This window comes from Coregonus clupeaformis, chromosome 36 (genome assembly GCF_020615455.1).
Source record: "Coregonus clupeaformis isolate EN_2021a chromosome 36, ASM2061545v1, whole genome shotgun sequence".
Classification (NCBI taxonomy): Eukaryota; Metazoa; Chordata; class Actinopteri; order Salmoniformes; family Salmonidae; genus Coregonus; species Coregonus clupeaformis.
In genome coordinates, this window is record NC_059227.1 from 6,336,947 (window position 1) to 6,355,685 (window position 18,739).

Sequence of the window (18,739 nt, forward strand, 5' to 3'; positions counted from 1 at the left end):
GCAGGGAGAGGGAGAGGAGGTAGAGAGAGGGGCAGGGAGAGGGAGAGGATGTAGAGAGAGGGGCGGGGAGAGGGAGAGGAGGTAGAGAGAGGGAAAAAGAGATTGATGTACATTTACTAATTTACTGCACTGATAATAGGCTACATTAATATAACTTTTCCACAATTGTCTCAAATTACATCGCACAAGTTCTACAGCAGATCATCTCCAATATCAGCCACTAGAAGTGAACCCACCGGCAGGCTAATTTGATGTGCCTAATCACACAAAAGCAGGAAAATTGCAACTGTGATTGAATCTCTCTTGTGCCAGTTCATTTTGATCATCTTGGCATTCAGTAGCACTCAGGAGCAATCAAGATAAGAACCACCAATGTATGATCCTGCTTTAAAGGGATACTTCGGAATTTAGGCATTGTGGCCCTTTATCTACTTCCCCCGAGTCAGATGAACTTGTGGATACCAATTTTATGTCTCTGTGTCCAGTATGAAGGAAGTTAGAGGTCGTTTTAGCATGCTAGTAGATACCCATAGACTTCCAGTCATTGCGCAAACGCTAGTTAGCATTGGCTCACAAAACTACATCTAACTTCCTTCATACTGGACACAGAGACATAAAAATGGTATCCACAAGTTCATCTGACTCTGGTGAAGTAGATAAAGGGCCTCATTGCCAAAATCTCAAAGTATCCCTTTTAAGCACAAATTAGCTCATCCAAAATTAGCACAACTGTGTTCTGTATTTTCTGGGATAGATGATGGTTAAACTGTCATGGCTACTAATGCAGCAGACCCACGTGCTTGATGAAGGCCTAGAGCAGGAACGCACAATATACACATTAACCGACACACAGTACCAGAATCAATGGTAACTGGAAAACAGGGACTTTCTCCTCATTCAGCCAGAGTCCATGTCGGCTATTCAGGTGAGCCCTACGTACTTGATGAAGTGGCTGAAGAGGACGGTGGTGTTCCTGATGATGCGTACAGCCCGCGCCTCTTCGTGTTGACAACGCTGAAGGGTCAGACCGTCGTCCATGTGACCCTCAGCATGCAGACAGGCCTGGAGCAGAGACACACACAACTCAGACATTATCATAACACACAACTCAGACATTATCATAACACACAACTCAGACATTATCATAATACACACAACTCAGACATTATCATAACACACAACTCAGACATGATCATAACATACACAACTCAGACATTATCATAACACACAACTCAGACATGATCATAACATACACAACTCAGACATTATCATAACACACAACTCAGACATTATCATAACACACAACTCAGACATTATCATAACACACAACTCAGACATTATCATAACATACACAACTCAGATATTATCAAAACACACAACTCAGACATTGTCATAACATACACAACTCAGACATTACCACAAATCAGACAACAGACCAGACCTGGGTTTAAGCAGTATGCGCAGTACAACAAAACAGAGACACACTGTATACTGCCAAGCCTCCAGAAATGAATCAACCCTGGCTCTGCCAGCCCTAGTGTAGACAATTACATCTGATAACCAATAAATACAACATTCCATTTAACCACAGGGTAGCAGGTGCAAGTTAATACTGAATCTAAAATGTATCCCTTATCATTTATCGTCACTAGTATCAGTATCACCTCTGGAATTAGTCCATGTAAAGTATGAAATTACACCCAATCAAGCAAGGTGTAAGAGTAGCTGAGTGCTACTCTTGAGGCTCTCATTTAGACGTGATAATGAGAGAAGGATGGTGACAGTTAGTGACAGTTAGCTTTTCGGAGAGAGTGGGGATCAACTCCCGGCTCCCCCATCTCTCTCATTACTCCTTCTCTCCTCCCTCTTTCTCTCCAGCCCTCCCTCTCTTTCCCTCACTATTCCAATCTTTCTCCCTTTCTCCTCAGCACATTCTCTCTCTCTCTCTCTCTCTCTCTCTCTCTCTCTCTCTCTCTCTCTCTCTCTCTCTCTCTCTCTCTCTCTCTCTCTCTCTCTCTCTCTCTCTCTCTCTCTCTCTCTCTCTCTCTCTCTCTCTCTCTCTCTCTCTCTCTCTCTCTCTCTCTCTCTCTCTCTCTCTCTCTCTCCCTCTCTCTCCCTCACCCCCTATCCATAGACAATACCCTCTCTCCCTCCGTACCTATCTTTCTCCCTCTCCTCTCTCCCTCTCTCTCCCTCACCCCCTATCCATAGACAATATCCTCTCTCCCTCCGTACCTATCTTTCTCCCTCTCCTCTCTTCCTCTCTCTCTCTCTCCGCTGGATGGAATGCAGCTCATCCTGGGAAGGCGTCCAGAGACAACAAACGCCACCTCTGCTCTGCTCACGGGCCAGGTGGCCTTGACAACATGCCAGCTGGTAAGATGTGACTCACAGTGGGAAGCTATCACACTAAACTCTAATCCTCTGTATAAGTCCTCTCATTATGGGGACTCTGGATTCATCTACAGTCTGTCCCAATATCCAATATCCACACTAGATTACCCCACTACTTACAGTAGTATAAAGTCATGAATACTCATTGATGTGATAATCTGATTATGGTGACGACTCCAGTTTCACTGTTCCTGGTTATCCTCCTGCTGAGAGAGGCCCTGGGTCTAGCCCAATATCTACTCTAACCCACTACTTACAGTGATTTAATTGGCCAGACATACTTCTTCTGCTTGCCAAAGTCTTTATAGAGTAGCTACATGACAGGACAAGTTTATAATTATGTACAGGCAACTTTGTAATGAAAGCAACTTTGATACATTCTTAAATTATTATTCAAACGCAAAGTCATTGAAAGGGACAACATTTTGACTATTTATCCACACCAATAGAACAGCGTGACAAGTGTAATAACTCACCCTTCTCTTGAGGGGTCCTATGCGGGATGCTTTAGCGTCAGGCGCCTGGTAGGACAGCCACAACCCCGTAGCCACATGCATCACGAAGCAGGCTGAGTCTCCATACTTGATCTCTGCCACTCCCATGCCTTCAATGTCCCGGTTCTTCGTACCGGACTCAATCTTTTCCTGTGGGAGAGAGACACACACGCAGACGCAGGCATACACACAAACAAACAGACACACGCAAACGTACATGCACACACACACACGTGGCACACACACACACACACACACATAACCCATTCAGGCCTCATCAGAGATAGCTTCAGGCTGCTGAGTACAGCAGAGAGCAGGTATAGAGGGAAACAGATGAAAGACCAGCAGGTATAGAGGGAAACAGATGAAAGACCAGCAGGTATAGAGGGAAACAGATGAAAGACCAGCAGGTATAGAGGGAAACAGATGAAAGCGAGAGAGAGACAGAGAGAGAGAGAGAGAGAGAGAGAGAGAGAGAGAGAGAGAGAGAGAGAGAGAGAGAGAGAGAGAGAGAGAGAGAGATAAGACAGAGAGTGACAGAGAGAGAGAGAGAGAGAGAGAGAGAGAGAGAGAGAGAGAGATAAGACAGAGAGTGACAGAGAGAGAGAGAGAGAGAGAGAGAGAGAGAGAGAGAGAGAGAGAGAGAGAGAGAGAGAGAGAGAGAGAGAGAGAGAGAGAACGAGAGAGAGAGAGAGAGAGAGAGAGAGAGAGAGAGAGAGAGAGAGAGATAAGACAGAGAGTAAGAGAGAGAGAGAGAGAGAGAGAGAGAGAGAGAGAGAGAGAGAGAGAGAGAGAGAGAGAGAGAGAGAGAGAGAGAGAGAGAGAGATAAGACAGAGAGAGAAGAGAGAGAGAGAGAGAGAGAGAGAGAGAGAGAGAGAGAGAGAGAGAGAGAGAGAGAGAGAGAGAGAGAGAGAGAGAGAACGGAGAGAGAGAGAGAGAGAGAGAGAGAGAGAGAGAGAGAGAGAGAGAGAGAGAGAGAGAGAGAGAGAGAGAGAGAGAGATAAGACAGAGAGTGACAGAGAGAGAGAGAGAGAGAGAGAGAGTGACAGAGAGAGAGAGAGAGAGAGAGAGAGAGAGAGAGAGAGAGAGAGAGAGAGAGAGAGAACGAGAGAGAGAGAGAGAGAGAGAGAGAGAGAGAGAGAGAACGAGAGAGAGAGAGAGAGAGAGAGAGAGAGAGAGAGAGAGAGAGAGAGAGAGAGAGAAGACAGAGAGTGACAGAGAGAGAGAGAGAGAGAGAGAGAGAGAGAGAGAGAGAGAGAGAGAGAGAGAGAGAGAGAGAGAGAGAGAGAGAGAACGAGAGAGAGACCTATATTATTATGGGTTTATCAGTCTGGCTGGGAAAATGTCAATATATTACACTGTGTGAGTGTGTGTGTGTGTGTGTGTGTGTGAGAGAGAGAGTGTGTGTGTGTTTGTGTGTGTATGCGGGTGTATGCCTGTGTGTGTGTGTGTGTGTGTTTGTGTGCGCGCGTGCGTGCATGTTTATGTGTTACGACCAGCACGGACCTCATTAATTATAGATATGTCTCAGGGAAGAGTCTTTCAATTAGAACTACTGCAGGAGGAGACTGCTATTAGATATTTAATATGTCTCGATGTATTATATTATTATATAATGTTATTATCTGACTCATGCTGTGGCAGTAAATCATCATCCAGCAACATGGAGCAGATAGCGATATATATCTGGATCACTCAGACAGACAGACAGACAGACAGACAGACAGACAGACAGACAGACAGACAGTCTCCTTCTGTTTGCTTCTTTAGATCCTTCCTGGCCATGTACTGTGGTTGTAGAATGCAATGAAGGTTCTGCTATGGAATTAGAATGAATTCTAATTCTATGAGTTCCGTATACACCGTGTTTCTTGGTTGTGTTGTATTGACGGTGTGACTTGGTTGTGTTGTATTGACGGTGTGACTTGGTTGTGTTGTATTGACGGTGTGACTTGGTTGTGTTTTGTTTGATGGTGTGACTTGAGTTGACCTTTCCTTGGCATTTCAGAGTTCTGGACTAGAATGTAACTGCTGGTAGTTGTGTAGGGCTACAAGAATGACCTTTAACAAGTCAAATGACAAATCGTACAGTATGTACTCTTAAAAATATAGTTGTGTCTTAATGTGCTCTGACCTTTCCCAGACATTTCTATAAAAAGCCATGGTTTACTCAAAAAGACTCCAATGCACCTTCATGTGAGGAAATGTTAAAAAGTTTACATGGCAAGACAAAGAATAATATATAGTATCTAAAGTATACATATATACTACATATACACAATATACTAGTATATTATATACATACTATATATACAGTATACTAGAATATTATATACATAATATATATACAGTATACTAGTATATTACATACTTTACATGCTATATATACAGTATTCTAGTATATTATATACATACTATATATACAGTATACTAGTATGTTACATACTGTACATGCTATATATACATTATACTAGTATATTATATACATACTATATATACAGTATACTAGTATATTATATACTGTACATGCTATATATACAGTATACTAGTATATTATATACATACTATATATAAAGTATACTAGTATATTATATACATACTATATATACAGTATACTAGTATAGTATATATATACTATATACAGTATACCGTATACTAGTATATTACATACTATACATTCTATATATACAGTATACTTGTATATTACATACTGTACATGCTGTATATACAGTATACTACTATATTATATACATACTATATACAGTATTCTAGTATAGTATATACATACTGTATATACAGTATATACATGTATATAGTATCTATAGTATCTATATATTCAGACAAACCTTGGTAGCCCTGAAGCAGAAAGCGGTGGACTTGGTATCAGACTTCTTTCTCTCCTGAAGGACCAGACCATGCTCTTCGGTCAGCGCCAGGTAGTGACCGGTGGACAGGTGACGCAGACGGAACGCCTGCCCATAGCGAATGTGGCTACCGCTCCAACTGACCAATCACAGAGAGGGGACGAACCCAGACAGATGTCAATCTAAATGCTACAGTAATCCCTATAACCCATTCCCAATGAAAAATAGGGGAACCACCCTGTCAACTGTTTTTAGTCTTTTTTTAGTCTTTATGTGTGTTTTATTGGGTATTATTTGTTGTTGTATGTTGGCTGGTGCCATCAAATGTCCCCTTTAGGGGATTAATAAAGTGCTATCTTATCTTAACATGTGAGTGAAAATGTGTCCGTTTCACTCTAGAGACATTGAGTGTGTTTCATTCAGATGTATTTTGGGGAGAGGAGACATACAGCATACAGCCTCAGGCATTTCAGCATCCTTCTACAATGAAGCACATCCACTGATTAAAAATATCGTAGTACACTGGTTTTCAAACCTCTCCTCGGGGACCCCCATATGTTTAACAATTTTGTCATAGACCTGAACTAGCTCACCTGATTAACCTAGTCAAGGGTTTTATGATGACGATTGGAATCCATGGAACGGCTGGGGGTCCATGAGGGGGGGTTTGAAAGCCACTAGCTCAGCGCAAAAGGCAAGTCACACTGTGTGGTTTTCAGAGAAAGTGTAAAAACGTTTTATTGGAGAATCTGTCACTTAAGCCCAGAGATAAGAAGTCGAAGATGGGACCAGGATGTGTGTGGGCAGTAAAACCAACTTCCAGAGCCGGTCGGAAAACAGAGTCTCACACCCTCACAGAGACATCCATGCAGATAATGAGACATGACAGCTCTGGATGGAGAATGGACATTATATAATATTACTATATATACCCTCTGTGACGTCATCACCGGCTATCATACAAAATTCACACTACCTCAGCCGGACCACTCATTCAGGGAGAGAGGACATCCATCATACTTTGGACTGTCATTTCAACATTAAAACTACATTCCAAAGTTATGAAATAATTGGATCAATCAATTAGAATCAATAAGCTGTTAGAAATGCTCATAGCATGTCTTATAATCAAATCAAAATCAAATCAAATTGTATTTGTCACATGCTTCGTAAACAACAGGTGTAGACTAACAGTGAAATGCTTACTTACAGGCCCTTCCCAACAATGCAGAGAAATAAAATACAGAAAGTAATAACACGTAATAATAAAAGCAATAATAAATACACAATGAGTAACGATAACTTGGCTATATACACGGGGTATTACCGAGATGATGTGCAGGGGTACGAGGTAATTGAGGTAGATATGTACATTACAGTAACTAGGAATAAAGTAACTAGGCAACAGGATAGATAATAAACAGTAGCGGCAGCGCATGTGATGAATCAAAATAGTTAGTGCAGAAAGGGTCAATGCAAATAGTTAAATAGTTAACAAAATGGCTACCCGGACTAATTATTTAGCAGTCTTATGGCTTGGGGGTAGAAGCTGTTCAAGGTCCTGTTGGTTCCAGACATGGCGCATTGGTATCGCTTGCCGTGCGGTAGCAGAGAGAACAGTCTCTGACTTGGGTGGCTGGAGTATTTGACAATTTGTAGGGCCTTCCTCTGACACCGCCTGGTATAGAGGTCCTGGATTGCAAGGAGATCGGCCCCAGTGATGTACTGGGCCATACGCACTACCCTCTGTAGCGCCATGCGGTCGGATGCCAAGCAGTTGCCATACCAAGTGGTGATGCAGCCAGTCAAGATGCTCTCAATGGTGCAGCTGTATAACTTTTTGAGGATCTGAGGGCCCATGCCAAATCTTTTCAGCCTCCTGAGGGGGACGAGGGGTTGTCGTGGCCTCTTTACGACTGTGTTGGTGTGTGTGGACCACGATAGATCCTTAATGATGTGGACACAGAGGAACTTAAAGCTCTCGACCCGCTCCATTACAGCCCCGTCAATGTGAATGGGGGCGTGCTCAGCCCTCAGTTTCCTGTAGTCCACGGTCAGCTCCTTTGTCTTGCTGACGTTGAGGTAGATGTTGTTGTCCTGGCACCACACTGCCAGGTCTCTGACCTCCTCCCTATAGGCTGTCTCATTGTCATCGTTAATCAGGCCTACCACCGTTGTGTCGTCAGCAAACTTAATGATGGTGTTGGAGTCGTGCGTGGCCAAGCAGTCGTCAGTTAACAGGGAGTACAGGAGGGGACTAAGCACACACCCCTGAGGGGCACACGTGCTGAGGGTCAGCGTGGCAGATGTGTTGTTGCCTACCCTCACCACCTGGGGGCAGCCCGCCAGAAAGTCCAGGATCCAGTTGCAGAGGGAGGTGTTCAGTCCCAGGGTCCTTAGCTTAGTGATGAGCTTGGGGGGCACTATGGTGTTGAACGTTGAGCTGCAGTCAATGACCAGCATTGTCACATAGGTGTTCCTCTTGTCCAGGTGGGAGAGGGCAGTGTGGAATGCAATAGAGATTGCATCATCTGTGGATCTGTTGGGGCGGTGTGTGAATTGGAGTGGGTCTAGGTTGTCTGGAATGATGGTGTTGCTGTGAGCCATGACCATCCTTTCAAAACATTTAATGGCTACAGATGTTAGTGCTACAGGGCGATAGTCATTTAGACAGGTTACCTTGCCATTCTTGGGCACAGGGACTATGGTGGTGTGCTTGAAACATGTAGACACTAGCCAGCTGGTCAGCACATGCTCTGAGTACGCATCCTGGTAATCCGTCTGGCCCTGCGGCTATGTTAACCTGACTCACATCTGCTAAAGAGAGCATGATCACACCGTCGTCCGGTACAGTTGGTGCTCTCATGCATGGTTCAGTGTTGCTTTCCTCAAAGCAATCATAGAAGGCAATTAGCTCAACCCCTCACTGAGCAGCTAGCGGCTGGGTTTCCCTTCATAATCTGTGATAGTTTGCAAGCCCTGTCACATCCGCTGAGCGTCAGAGCCGGTGTAGTAGGATTTGATCTTAGTCCTGTATTGATGCTTGCCTGTTTGATGGCTCGTCGGATGTCGTAGCGGGATTTCTTATAAGAGTTCGGAGTCCAGTCTGTGCTAGCGAAAAAGTCCTGTAGCTTAGCATCTGCTTCATCGGACCACTTGAGCGCGTCACTGGTACTTCCTGTTTGATTTTTTGCTTGTAAGCAGGAATCAGGAGGATATCAGGAGGATATAATAACGGTCAGATTTGCCAAATGGAGGGTGAGGGAAAGCTTTGTGGAGAGCTAGAGTTTTGTCTCCTCTAGTTGCACAGGTGACATGCTGATAGAAATGAGGTAACACGGATTCCAGTTTCCCTGTATTAAAATCACTAGGAGCGCTGCCTCTGGATGAGCATTTTCTTGTTTGCTTATGGCCCTATACAGTTCGTTGAGTGCGGTCTTAGTGCCAGCATTGGTTTGTGGTGGTAAATAGTGTGGTCTACAGCTTATCATGAGGTACTCTAACTCAGGCGAGCAGAACCTCGAGACTTCTTTAATATTAGAGATTGCGCACCAGCTGTTGTTAACAAAGACACACACCTCCCCCTTGAGCTTACCCGAGGCTGCCATTCGAGGCTGCCGTTCAACGATAGTCTCGAACGGAGCTCGTCTAGTTTGATCTCCAGTGATTGTACGTTCGCCAATAGAACGGAGGATAGAGACTGATTATTTATTTGCCGACGTAGTTTCATCAGGGTGCCTGCACGTCGGCCTCTCTTTCTTTTCCGAGTCTCAGGGATTAGGGCCTGGTACGGGGTGAGCAGTAAGTCCAGAGCCGCCGACTCGTTGAAGTAGAAATCTTCATCCAAATCGAGGTTAGTGATCGCTGTTCTGATGTCCAGAAGCTCTTTTCGGTCACAAACAAAGGCGGAAACATTATGTAAAAAAAAAAGTTACGATCAGCGCAAAGAAAACACACAAAATAGCAGAATTGGTCAGGAGCCAGTAAAACGGCAGCTATCCATTGCAGCGCCATTCTGATAATGCCTGAACCTCAAGAGATTCTTCTGGTGAAATAAAGGTAGAAGACATTATAAATACTTTCATGATGCATTATACGTCATATACAGCCAGGTGGTTCATGGAAAGTGCCATTGCCCTGAGGGTGTCTGAAAGCTTATTGGTGTCAACACTCTCAACCAAAAGGGTTTTACCTGCAACCAAAAAGGGGTTCTTCAAAGGGTTCTCCCATGGGGACAGCCGAAGAACCCTTTAAGGTTCTAGATAGCGCCTTTTTTTCTAAGAGTATATGGAGTGAAGTGTGTCTGAAAGTGAGTGAGTGCAGTGACAGACAGACAGTGTCTGTGAAATGGATAAGTGAGAGAGGGTGGGGTGGGAGTGAGGTTAGGGTCAGAGTGAAGGTGGGCTAGATGGGGGAGAGCTCACCCGATCCTGAGGGGCTCCAGCCTCCAGAGGGAGCGGGCCTTGGACGCTCCTTTACCCATCTCATAGTTCACTATCCTGGGGACACAGAAAGGGTAGAGAGGGATCAGGTCTGTGTCTTTTCCAGGGGTGAAAGTTAGGCAGTACGGTCCGGTACGGCTTCCCGGTAAAACATGAGCTTATCCCAATTAATACAACATGCCCAAACAACTATAGGCTATTACACCATTATTTAACATTACCGTATGTCAGCCCAATGAAAAATTAGCGAATTGACTGTAAACCGGATGGTATACGCTCCAAATTGCGTTGTGGTTTGAGGAGAAGACTTACATTTTGTCAAGGCAGAGATGAGTGGCCGAGACGCTCTCGGACAAGTCGGACATGAGTGGCCGAGACCGAGGCGCGCATGGACAACAGAATGTCATCACAATACACGGAGGTGTTTTGTAACTGATGTCTCTTTCCTTTCATCAAATTGCGGGTGCACAGTGCACTGTTGGGGTTTGGATGCTGACATTATTTTGTGAGTGAACGAATGTGCGCGGGTAGCCTACAGGAGCGCTATTTGATAAGTGATTGTTTTACAATCAGATGAAGTCATCGTGACTGGTTGTGTTTATGCCACATTAAAAGGCATAAGCTGCGTGTCCATGAGGTGAGGGGAAGCTAAGCTTTCCCTACAGTAAATTGAATTAAATGTAAAAATATATATATATAGAGCCTAATTAGCTTACTACTGTCTATACAGAAATAAATATAATCTTTCAAAATGGGCTGCTACACCAGAAAGCATGATTTGGCCACAGAGGATCATTAGCTTATTTTATTTAAAAGGCTGTGGATTGTTTTAAATCACATTGTCTACAGTCGGAAGGGCCCGCAACTTGGGCAGCGCGCGCTGCAGATACCAAATAGATGATTGTTGAGGCATATCGCAATATTTAAAAAATTAAATAGTGGAAAAACTGTTTGGAAGGCAAATGGCTATTGCTGTAAAGAGATGACAATGATAAGACTCCAATCTGTCTTTTAGTTATCAAAATTCTTAACTTAATTGAGCGAACAGTAGCCTATCTCATTGGCACCAGCGGAGAACATCGGACGTATCCCAATCCCCGGTGAGTGTGCATATTCAATGTCTTTATCATTGGGTCAGTGCCAATTGAAAGTTTGTTTTTGGATAATTTCCTCCTCCAGGTAAGATGGACATCATATCGCACTTGGGTCAAACTCATTTAAATGAAACACATCTGATGAACAGGTGCAGAGGAGTAAATGAGAGTGATCAAATCTCTGGACAATTATAAAAGAAACCCTGTTTGAGAAATCACTGCTTCTTGCAAAATCATGTTTTTTAATAGGGACTAACGCTGGTGACCTTCAGTCAGTAGTATTACATTTACATTTGAGTCATTTAGCAGACGCTCTTATCCAGAACGACTTACAGGAGCAATTAGGGTTAAGTGCCTTGCTCAAGGGCACATCGACAGATTTTTCACCTAGTCGGCTCGGGGATTCAAAACAGCGACCTTCCGTTTACTGGCCCAAAGCTCTTAGCTGCTAGGATACCAGTCACAGACCAATGCATTTGTCTCTATTTAATGCAGTGACTTTGCAAAACAAATCGTTGCATGGAGTCCTGCTCTTCCAAGTCTTCAAAAGCCCATTTTGAAACTGAAACTAATAGTACATTCTGAGTTATTACTGGTATGAAAAGGGTATTTGAAAATGTGTAAAGGACATCATGCTGCTTGCTTAGCTAGTACCACATCCTCCTCTGCCTCAGCGCATACCAAGACTCAAACTCAGGACCTCTGCCTCGCAAACCAGACGACCGCCCTCTTGAAGCGTTCCAACCCATCGCGCTATTGAAAAAAGGCCTTTAATTGCGCAAGGTGTGACACTTCAGGCTGAGGACTGAGTATCACAGATCCCCATCGGCTACACACGCAGATCGTCATCAAGATTGACTGAGCACTATTTTCTCCCAATTCTCTCTCAACGATTCAACAGAATGGTGATGGAATGTCATGGCAGTTAATTGAAAGCGCTCTTAAACATGAAGAAAAATCTTTAAAAATAGCTGTAAGTGCCAGTTAAAATGGTCCTTAATGGAAGAGCTCACAGCCTGTAATTACATTTGATTAAAAGTTATCTTCGAAGTGATTAAAAGTGACCTTAAGTGATTATATGACAACGTTAAAAGTGGGTACGGAGTATACACATACACATACACACACACAGAGACTTTTATCTATGTAAAGTCCTGTGTAGCTCAGTTGGTAGAGCATGGCGTTTTCAACGCCAGGGTTGTGGGTTCGTTTCCCACGGGGGGCCAGTATGAAAATGTATGCACTCACTAACTGTAAGTCGCTCTGGATAAGAGTGTCTGCTAAATGACTAAAATGTAAAATGTAAATGTACAGGAGAGTTAAAAACCTACAGTTAAAATGGCTGACAAGAAGCCTCCTGTACCTCTGCTGCTCTGACAGTGTTACAGTGGCAATATTAAAATGGCCGACAGGAAGCCTCCTGTACCTCTGCTGCTCTGACAGTGTCACAGTGGCAATATTAAAATGGCCGACAGGAAGCCTCCTGTACCTCTGCTGCTCTGACAGTGTCACAGTGGCAATATTAAAATGGCCGACAGGAAGCCTCCTGTACCTCTGCTGCTCTGACAGTGTCACAGTGGCAATATTAAAATGGCCGACAGGAAGCCTCCTGTACCTCTGCTGCTCTGACAGTGTCACAGTGGCAATATTAAAATGGCCGACAGGAAGCCTCCTGTACCTCTGCTGCTCTGACAGTGTCACAGTGTCAATATTAAAATGGCCGACAGGAAGCCTCCTGTACCTCTGCTGCTCTGACAGTGTCACAGTGGCAATATTAAAATGGCCGACAGGAAGCCTCCTGTACCTCTGCTGCTCTGACAGTGTCACAGTGGCAATATTAAAATGGCCGACAGGAAGCCTCCTGTACCTCTGCTGCTCTGACAGTGTCACAGTGGCAATATTAAAATGGCCGACAGGAAGCCTCCTGTACCTCTGCTGCTCTGACAGTGTCACAGTGGCAATATTAAAATGGCCGACAGGAAGCCTCCTGTACCTCTGCTGCTCTGACAGTGTCACAGTGGCAATATTAAAATGGCCGACAGGAAGCCTCCTGTACCTCTGCTGCTCTGACAGTGTCACAGTGTCAATATTAAAATGGCCGACAGGAAGCCTACTGTACCTCTGCTCCATCTCGCTGGCCTCTGATCCAGGTATGGTCAGACTCTCATCATGCCCGTGACACAGACGCATCACGTGTCCACCACACAGGAATCCTTTTGGACAAACACAAGATTCTAAGATCAATAGGGAGCTTTTGAAGGTTTGTACCTAGCCTCAGTGACAATCTGATGGATTGAATTGACTGATACATATGCACTTGTATATAATGTATATTCTCATGTGTTTATTTTATATGACTAATATAACTGCATTGTTGAGGAAGAGCTTGCAAGCAAGCACTTCACTGTACTGTTTACACCTGCTGTATCCTGCACACGTGACAAATAAACTGATTTGATTTTATGTTTATTAAGTGTCTTACGCACACAGGTTGCCCAGGGCAACGACACAAAGAAGCGTCAAATATATATAACACTCCTCAAACAACTGAATGTGTCCTAGTTCATAATGAAGTATTGACCTGGAATTGTAATGATATTACTGAGTTGTGGTGTACTTGCCTACAGCCACATTGCTTCCTGACCGGGTAGGCTGGACGTTCCACAGAGTCTGCATAAAGGAGGCATCCACCTGGAAACTACCATTAGAGATGGACAGGTGCTGGAAGAGAGGAAGCACAGTGTGGGGTTAGGAGCAGTGGTGTGTGTGTGTGTGTGTGTGTGTGTGTGTGTGTGTGTGTGTTGTGTGTGTGTGTGTGTGTGTGTGTGTGTGTGTGTGTGTGTGTATGTGTGTGAGTGAGAGAGAGAGAGAGAGAGAGAGAGAGACAGGGATATGGGGGGCTGGTAAAGGAGAGATTTAAAGCTAGTTGGCATTTAACGACTTTGTCTCAACCCTGCCAGTGCATTATTGGCGCTAAGACCAAAATATCCTCTCTAAAGACCCGCATCAGCTATGGTTCCAGAATAAGACCTCAAGCCAGGCTGGTCTTTGCTGGGGAGATAGTACAGCTCAAAAGGGATCCCATGACCTACTGATCACAATGAGACTGCCAACACCAGTTCAATCCACAACACACAGCTTGGCATAGACAGGGGCTGGGACTCTAACAACAATGTTCAGAGATGTTCAGAGTACACTGGGTGGGTTATAGCAATGATGTACAGTACACTGAACAAAAATTATAAACGCAACATGCAACAATTTCAACGGTTTTACTGGTTACAGTTCATATAAGGAAATCAGTCAACTGAAATAAATTCATTAGGCCCTAACCTATGGATTTCACATGACTGGGCAGGGGCACAGCCATGGCCTAGGAGGGCATAGGCCCACCCACTGGGGAGCCAGGCCCAGCCAATCCGAATTAGTTTTCCCCACAAAAGGGCTTTATTACAGACAGAAATACTCCTTAGTTTCATCAGCTGTCCGGGTGGCTGGTCTCAGACGATCCCGCAGGTGAAGAAGCCGGATTGGGGGTCTCGGGCTGGCATGGTTACACGTGGTCTGCGGTTGTGAGGCCAGTTGGAAGTACTGCCAAATTCTCTAAAACGATGTTTGAGAAGGCTTATGGTAGAGAAATTAACAATAAATTCTCTGGCAACAGCTCTTGTGGACATTTCTGCAGTCAGCATGTCAAAACATGAGACACCTGTGGCATTGGGTTGTGTGACAAAACAGCATATTTTAGAGTGGCCTTTTATTATCCCCAGCACAAGGTGCACCTGTGTAATGATCATAAAATAAGCATGCTGTTTAATAAGCTTCTTGATATGCCATACCTGTCAGGTGGATGGATTATCTTGGCAAAGGAGAAATGTTCACTAACAGGGATGTAAACAAATTTGTGCACAAGATTTGAGAGAAATAAGCTTTTTGTGCGTATGGAAAAATTATATGATATTTTATTTCAGCTCATGAAACATGGAACCAACACTTTACATGTTGAGTTTATATTTTTGTTTATATTGATTGGTTGATTGACTGACTAATTGATACATTTACATTTTACATTTACAGTCATTTAGCAGACGCTCTTATCCAGAGCGACTTACAGTTAGTGAATACATATTTTTTTTATACTGGCCCCCCGTGGGAATCGAACCCACAACCCTGGCGTTGCAAACGCCATGCTCTATCAACTGAGCTACATCCCTGCCGGCCGTTCCCTCCCCTACCCTGGACGACGCTGGGCCAATTGTGCGCCGCCCATGAGTCTCCCGGTCGCGGCCGGCGGCGACAGAGCCTGATACTCACCAGGTACCTCTCTGTGGACACGCTGACCAGGATCAGGTCGTCTCCGATACGGACCTTCTCTCCCTCTGACCTTTGCTTGGACGCAGGGTGGATGGTCCACCAGCATGCCTCTCCTGGAGAGAAAGAGGACAACAGGACTTGGATGAGACTATCATAGTCTGACCAGACTGTTACCATAGTAACTGACTAGACTGTTACCATAGTAGCTGACCAGCCTGTTACCATAGTAACTGACCAGACTGTTACCATAGTAACTTACCAGGCCGTTACCATAGTAACTGACCTGACTGTTACCATAGTAACTGACCAGACTGTTACCATAGTAACTGGCCAGACTGTTAAGATAGTAACTGACCAGACTGTTACCATAGTAACTGACCAGACTGTTACCATAGTAGCTGGCCAGACTGTTACCATAGTAACTGGCCAGACTGTTACCATAGTAACTGGCCAGACTGTTACCATAGTAACTGACCAGACTGTTACCATTGTAACTGACCAGATTGTTATCATAGTAGCTGGCCAGACGTTTACCATAGTAGCTGGCCAGACAGTTAACATTCCAGATTTGGTTCATTGTTCTGAGATTACAATAAGACTATGGTAATATAATGTAAATTAATCGTAACGTCATATACTTTACATGAGCATACCAAAAACATAAAGATATAGATAATCTGAAATTGACATAAATGCATACTTATGCAAATGTTTGACTGGCATGTCAATTTCTTGCATTTAATTTGCGGTCCATAGTCCAAGTACCAAAGCATGCACTTACACAAGCAGTGCTAGTTTATCATTATTTGCTGCATAATTGTTAATCACTTCATTTTGAAGTCTTCAAATATCAAAGCAGTTTCAAATCAGGGCAATGGACAGCCTCAAGGCAGCCATTTTGCCTGGTCGTAACGTCTTCACGTTGATATAGTGCCTCTATTCCGGGGACTACAACACATACAAATAGCAAGGTCAGCTATTAATATGGAAGGCAGTCTAGTGGAGTCACAGTTAAAGTATCACATGCGGTTTGATAAATGGCTTCCATTTTTGTAGTTCAAATGTGGCCTAGTTACCAATACAAGGCTGGCTCCACAGCAGACACAATCTGCGTCCCAAATGCCACCCTGTTCCCTTTACCTTACCGATCACTGCACCTGTACACAGCCCATCTGTAAATATCCCACCCAACTACCTCATCCCCATATTGTTATTTATTTTGCTAATTTGCACCCCAGTATCTCTATTTTGCACATCTATCATTCCAGTGTTAATACGAAATTTTAATTATTTTGCACTATAGCCCATTTATTGCCTTACCTCCATAACTTACTACTGTATTTTTTACTTTATGTTTTGTTTTACCCCATATGTAACTCTGTGTTGTTGTTTTTATCGCACTGCTTTGCTTTATCTTGGCCAGGACGTAGTTGTAAATGAGAACTTGTTCTCAACTGGCTTACCTGGTTAAATAAAGGTGAAATAAAATAAATAAAATAAATACAGCCATACCACTAAATGTAGTCACAGGGAGCACGTGTGCTTTAGAAGTGTTACCTATTGAATGGTCTTGTAATCCCACATCAAACGACAGTTTGTCTGTCAACGACCTTGATGTCTTCAAGCAGGTCAGGTACTACGGAGAAGCCACACAATATGAAATAGCAAGAAGACAGAAAGACGGAAAAAACAACTGATAAAATATATGTCTGTCTTTCACGATTCACTTGTAGCATTTTACACTTACAGGATATGCACTTTTTAATGTAGAGTTTAAAACTCAAGCCATTGGGCACTGCTACCTTTGGACCTACTGCAGTATAATGTTGAGGTAATACTGTTACAGTAAGGTGAAGGATTGGTGCCCTTTTCATTCAACACGTAGGAGGGATATCCACTAATAATATTGCTCTCGTACTGCTAAAGCTTTCACAGATGTTGCTACCCACTCACCGGAGCTACTTTGGCCATTGGAGCAACTGCAGTATAACGTTTGTGTAGGTGATACAATGTGCGTCCCAAATGACACCCTATTCCCTATAAAGTACACTACTTTTTACCACAGCCCTATGGGGTAGTGCACTATAAAGGGAATAAGTTGCCATTTGGGACACAAACACTGTGATTATGAGGGACAGGGTGGCAGATGATCCACATTCTCACCATTCCACTGAAGGAGTGGCGTAGGAGGATGGCGTGACCATAGAGCAGGGTCCGGTGTCCACCTCCCTGGGCCGCCTAGGAAGGAGGAGAGGAGGAGAGGCAACAACACAGCAGGTTAGAGTCTGATGGCTGCATCTCAATAGTGTCATGTAGAATCCTCCCCTCGAGTCTGATGGCTGCATCTCAATAGTGTCGTGTAGAATCCTCCCCTCGTCTCCATCCCTTCATCTACACTGATCTGAACTGACAGGAAAGCAAAATGGTCAAACCCTACGAGGAGCATTGGAAATGTGCTTTCACCTGTCCAGTTGTTTCAACAACAAAAACATTTTGGTTGAATTTTACCTTTATTTAACTAGGCAAGTCAGTTAAGAACAATTTCTTATTTACAATGACGGCCTACACCGGCCAAACCCGGATGACGCTGGGCCAATTGTGCGCCGCCCTATGGGACTCCAAATCACAGCCGGTTGTGATACAGCCTGGAATCGAACCAGGGGGTCTGTAGTGACGCCTCAAGCACTGAGATGCAGTGCCTTAGACCGCTGTGCCACTCGGGAGCCCATCAGTAGAGATAAAGGAGAGAAGACAAGGGGAGAACGTCACTTTAGAATATTTGAGGGTAGATAACGGACAGCCTTGGCTAGTACCCCCACGAACAAACAAACAAACAGACGGACAGACAGACAGGAACAAAACCGGTCCCAAAAGGACACTATCCCACCCAGATCGTGCTGCACCACTACGTGTGTTAGATTGGTTCAGTTGACGAACAATAAACATTTTGTTGCAGTGCCGTGGACAAGGAAATGTTGTGGAACCCTGTAAGAGAAAGATCTCTTATGTCTCTTACCTAATCAATATTTTCTTAATTGAAGACAGAAAGATTTAAAACAGACATGTACTATTACTCACCCTCCTTAACAACCTCTAGAGGCATGAAGAAAAAACAGGATGACATAACATTAGCACA

The 18,739-nt window shown here is 44.0% G+C and overlaps 1 protein-coding gene across 3 annotated transcripts in view; it reads right to left on the minus strand.

The window, feature by feature from the left end:
- Positions 1 to 18,739, minus strand: part of LOC121552358 (ryanodine receptor 3-like) — a 279,469-nt gene that overhangs the window by 215,286 nt on the left and 45,444 nt on the right. For all 3 annotated transcript variants that reach the window (XM_045211236.1, XM_045211237.1, XM_045211238.1), the window contains 9 exons: positions 17,767 to 17,841; positions 17,161 to 17,239; positions 15,604 to 15,716; positions 13,911 to 14,010; positions 13,409 to 13,502; positions 10,178 to 10,252; positions 5,736 to 5,892; positions 2,871 to 3,038; positions 941 to 1,062 (listed from right to left, as the gene is read on the minus strand). In XM_045211236.1, coding sequence (XP_045067171.1) covers positions 941 to 1,062; positions 2,871 to 3,038; positions 5,736 to 5,892; positions 10,178 to 10,252; positions 13,409 to 13,502; positions 13,911 to 14,010; positions 15,604 to 15,716; positions 17,161 to 17,239; positions 17,767 to 17,841 — 983 coding nt within the window. The remainder of the gene's footprint in view (positions 1 to 940; positions 1,063 to 2,870; positions 3,039 to 5,735; positions 5,893 to 10,177; positions 10,253 to 13,408; positions 13,503 to 13,910; positions 14,011 to 15,603; positions 15,717 to 17,160; positions 17,240 to 17,766; positions 17,842 to 18,739) is intronic.